Source organism: Sinocyclocheilus rhinocerous, unplaced genomic scaffold, assembly GCF_001515625.1.
Source record: "Sinocyclocheilus rhinocerous isolate Xijiao unplaced genomic scaffold, SAMN03320098_v1.1 scaffold218, whole genome shotgun sequence".
NCBI lineage: Eukaryota > Metazoa > Chordata > Actinopteri > Cypriniformes > Cyprinidae > Sinocyclocheilus > Sinocyclocheilus rhinocerous.
The window spans coordinates 937213-940416 of record NW_015664181.1 but is presented as its reverse complement, the minus strand read 5'-3'; the positions used below and the strand labels follow the sequence as shown (position 1 = coordinate 940416).

At 46.0% G+C, this 3204-nt stretch overlaps 1 protein-coding gene across 1 annotated transcript; it reads right to left on the bottom strand.

Annotated features, from left to right (window-relative positions):
* Window positions 1–279: 279 nt before the first annotated feature.
* On the bottom strand, window positions 280–2100 carry LOC107729772 (potassium voltage-gated channel subfamily A member 3-like). Its single transcript, XM_016540456.1, has one exon. It carries the CDS (start codon window positions 2001–2003, stop codon window positions 456–458), a length of 1548 nt encoding a protein of 515 aa, XP_016395942.1. The 5' UTR covers window positions 2004–2100; the 3' UTR covers window positions 280–455.
* Window positions 2101–3204: the final 1104 nt, after the last annotated feature.

The following is a 3204-nucleotide window of genomic DNA, read 5'->3' as shown; positions in this document are numbered from 1 at the left end:
TCCTATAGTTACAATATGAAATCTGACTGCAATTATACTGTAGCTCCATGAAATGCCAAAAGCGAGTAAATAAACTGAAAACAGCTACACCATTTGCTGAAGTATGTATTTAAATGTTACTCTAAAAATATCTTGCTATATCAAAAGAATTTGCATATGGTGACAAATTCTTCCCTCTAGCTGCCTTTATATATTTTATTTAATCAAAGCAAACTACTTGTAGCATTTCCTTTATACAAATTATATACCCCCCCCATCTATATTCAGTAAAAATAAATCTTTTTTCAACTGCCATATACTTTGGGACCCGACTGAAAAAACAACAACAACAAAAAAACACACTTTCCCTCAAACGGGGGCTTTTAGCCCCGTTGTACCCTAATAACGCAGCACCTCGCATTCGCACTGGTGCCATCATGGTGATTACCGTAAGACTGTCTGGCACTGTATATGATTTACACGTCTGTGAAAATCTTTTTAATATTCACGCAGTTTTGATTGTTCTGGTTGGAGTAGTTTGGCTGTTTGAAAGCGCTATTTATTCCTTCCTCTATGACCATATATTCCGATTTACTGAGGGAGGATGTGCTCTGAGTCCGTTTCAGCTCTTCTGTGGAGTTGAGATGCTGACAGCTGCCAACGTGGAGGTATTGCGCGTGCTCCTCCCCATCAGTCTCCCGGTGATAAAAGTAATTGAAATTGGACACGATGACAGGTACGGGCAGCGCAATGGTCAACACGCCAGCGATGGCGCACAGAGATCCCACAATTTTGCCTCCAATGGTTACTGGATGCATGTCTCCGTAGCCGACCGTAGTCATGGTAACCACAGCCCACCAGAAAGCATCAGGGATGCTGCTGAAACTGGAGGTAGGGTCGTCGGCCTCGGCAAAGTAGACTGCGCTGGAAAACAAGATGACCCCAATGAAGAGGAAGAAGATGAGGAGTCCCAGCTCCCGCATGCTGGCTTTGAGGGTCTGGCCGAGAATCTGGAGGCCTTTGGAGTGGCGCGAGAGCTTGAAGATGCGAAAGACCCTCACCAGACGGATCACGCGGAGGATGGCCAGAGACATAGCTTGCTGGCCATTGCCCTGACTCTCGGCCAGCTCCGTCCCCAGAGTGATGAAGTAAGGAATGATAGCCACGATATCAATGATATTCATGATGTTTTTGGAAAAAGTAGCCTTGCTGGGGCACGCAAAGAATCGCACGAGCAGTTCAAAAGAGAACCAGATGATGCAAAGGGTCTCGATCACAAAGAAAGGGTCTGTGAAAGTGCTGGACACGAAAGGGCCAGTGGCATTCGCAATAGGCGAGACAGTAGTCGGGTCCTTGTCGTCCCTAAATTCAGGCAGGGTCTCCAAGCAGAAAATAACAATGGAAATCAAAATGACCAAAACAGACACAATAGCAATGCCTCTGGCAGGACCAGAGCTCTCTGGGTACTCAAACAAAAGCCAAACCTGTCTCTGAAATTCATGGTTTGGCAGCGGTCGCTCCTCTTCTTTGATAAAGCCCTCATCCTCGCGGAATTTCTCCATGGCTTCCTCGCCAAGTTGATAAAAGCGAATTTCCTCCGAGAAGATGTCAATGGGAACGTTGACGGGTCTCCGAATGCGCCCCCCGGATTGATAGTAGTAGAGGATGGCATCGAAGCTGGGTCGGTTCCTGTCAAAGAAATACTCGTTTCTGAGCGGGTCAAAGTAGCGCATCCTTTTCTTCGGGTCTCCGAGCAGCGTGTCCGGGAACTGATTGAAAGTTTTCAGCTGGGTCTCGAAGCGCAGCCCCGAGATGTTGATGACCACTCGCTCGCAGCACTCGTGGTCCGGCTCGTATCGTTCCAGCGACAGGTGACTGGGCAGCGCCGCGGTTTCCTCCAGCATGTTGTCGCACGCCACAACTGTCATGATGTCCTTCTCCGTCTCCGCGTAGCCGTGGTTGTCTGCGTTGGTCCCTCTGTGGCTGGCTGAGGGCGAGTCGATGAGGTTGTAGTGGTCATCCATACAGGTGAGGAGACGGAGCGGCAGAGGGCAACCCGCCTCCCCTACCTAACATCGGGTGAACCGAGGGTTTCTCTGTCGTGCGCTCTCGTTTGCTTTTTAACACACCGTCGCCGCCCCACGGAGCTTTATAAACACATGTCTACTCCCGCCCACGGCGAGCATATGCCTGACACATTTCCACCACTCGCCCAATCGGAGCCCAACAAGACAAGAGCATCGATTCTGTGTTTTGCCTTGCGCGCACGACGCAAAACATTCACAAAGTGTCCAAAACGCGACTCGAGATTATACGATGGCAACAGTTCCAAAAACGCGCTCTCTCAAGCAGTACTGGAGTGGAGCGGTTCTATGATATGGGGTTCTCTTTTGTGCAACCAAAATCGTCTTTTTAAACCTCTAGGGCAGTTCATTAACAGTCATCTGTCACCTTTTTTGGTGATTATATAAATCTCGTTTTCACTTCAATACTGAATGGAAAGCATACTGTTGCTATGGTTATCTCGTCAGGCAAACAATATGGTAGTTTTTATATTCTTAACAGACTGCGAACCGACAAAACTGTCATTATCACTTGCATATGACAAATGCAATACAGGAAAAACTTTAAAAAGTCTTTTGGCTAAGCCAGTTGTGTCTCATTAGAATCTCAGCAGAACCTTAATGACAGAAATGCCATGCACTGTATTGTTTACAAAAGGAAGAAGAACAAATGATGCCAATAATGTTTAAACTACTCACGGGTCTTTGTTTTGTCATTTTTGCAAAGATAGCACGGCGTAAACAACTGCCTCCTGTTTTCATACAACAAACTGGTTATTGCATGAATAAGGCATGAATTATTTTATTGTGGCTTTGTCTGAGAAAAGCGTTGATTGGCTGAGCGTTCCTATGAAGAAAACGGAGCTCTCCATGGTACTGAAGCGGTGGCGCGCTTGAGCGAGCGTGGGAGGCAGCAAAACATGTAGAGACTGACCTGTATCTGCTGAACAGAATCACATCTTCGCAATTAGCCGTTTGTACCAGGATGTTCTGTCAAATTATGAACGCATTTTTTTTTCTTCACGACCAGAGTCTTTTTTTTTAATTAAAGATAGGCGTTAACTATTAAACCACAAAGAAAGAAACAAAAAATATTTGCTCAATGTAATCACGGTGCAGTATGAATAATACAGTGTAAACATAAACCAAATCTAAACTTTCT

What these genes read in the sequence shown, in the direction of transcription:
- LOC107729772 (XM_016540456.1), bottom strand. Translation starts at nt 2,003, where the DNA reads ATGGATGACCACTACAACCTCATCGACTCGCCCTCAGCCAGCCACAGA.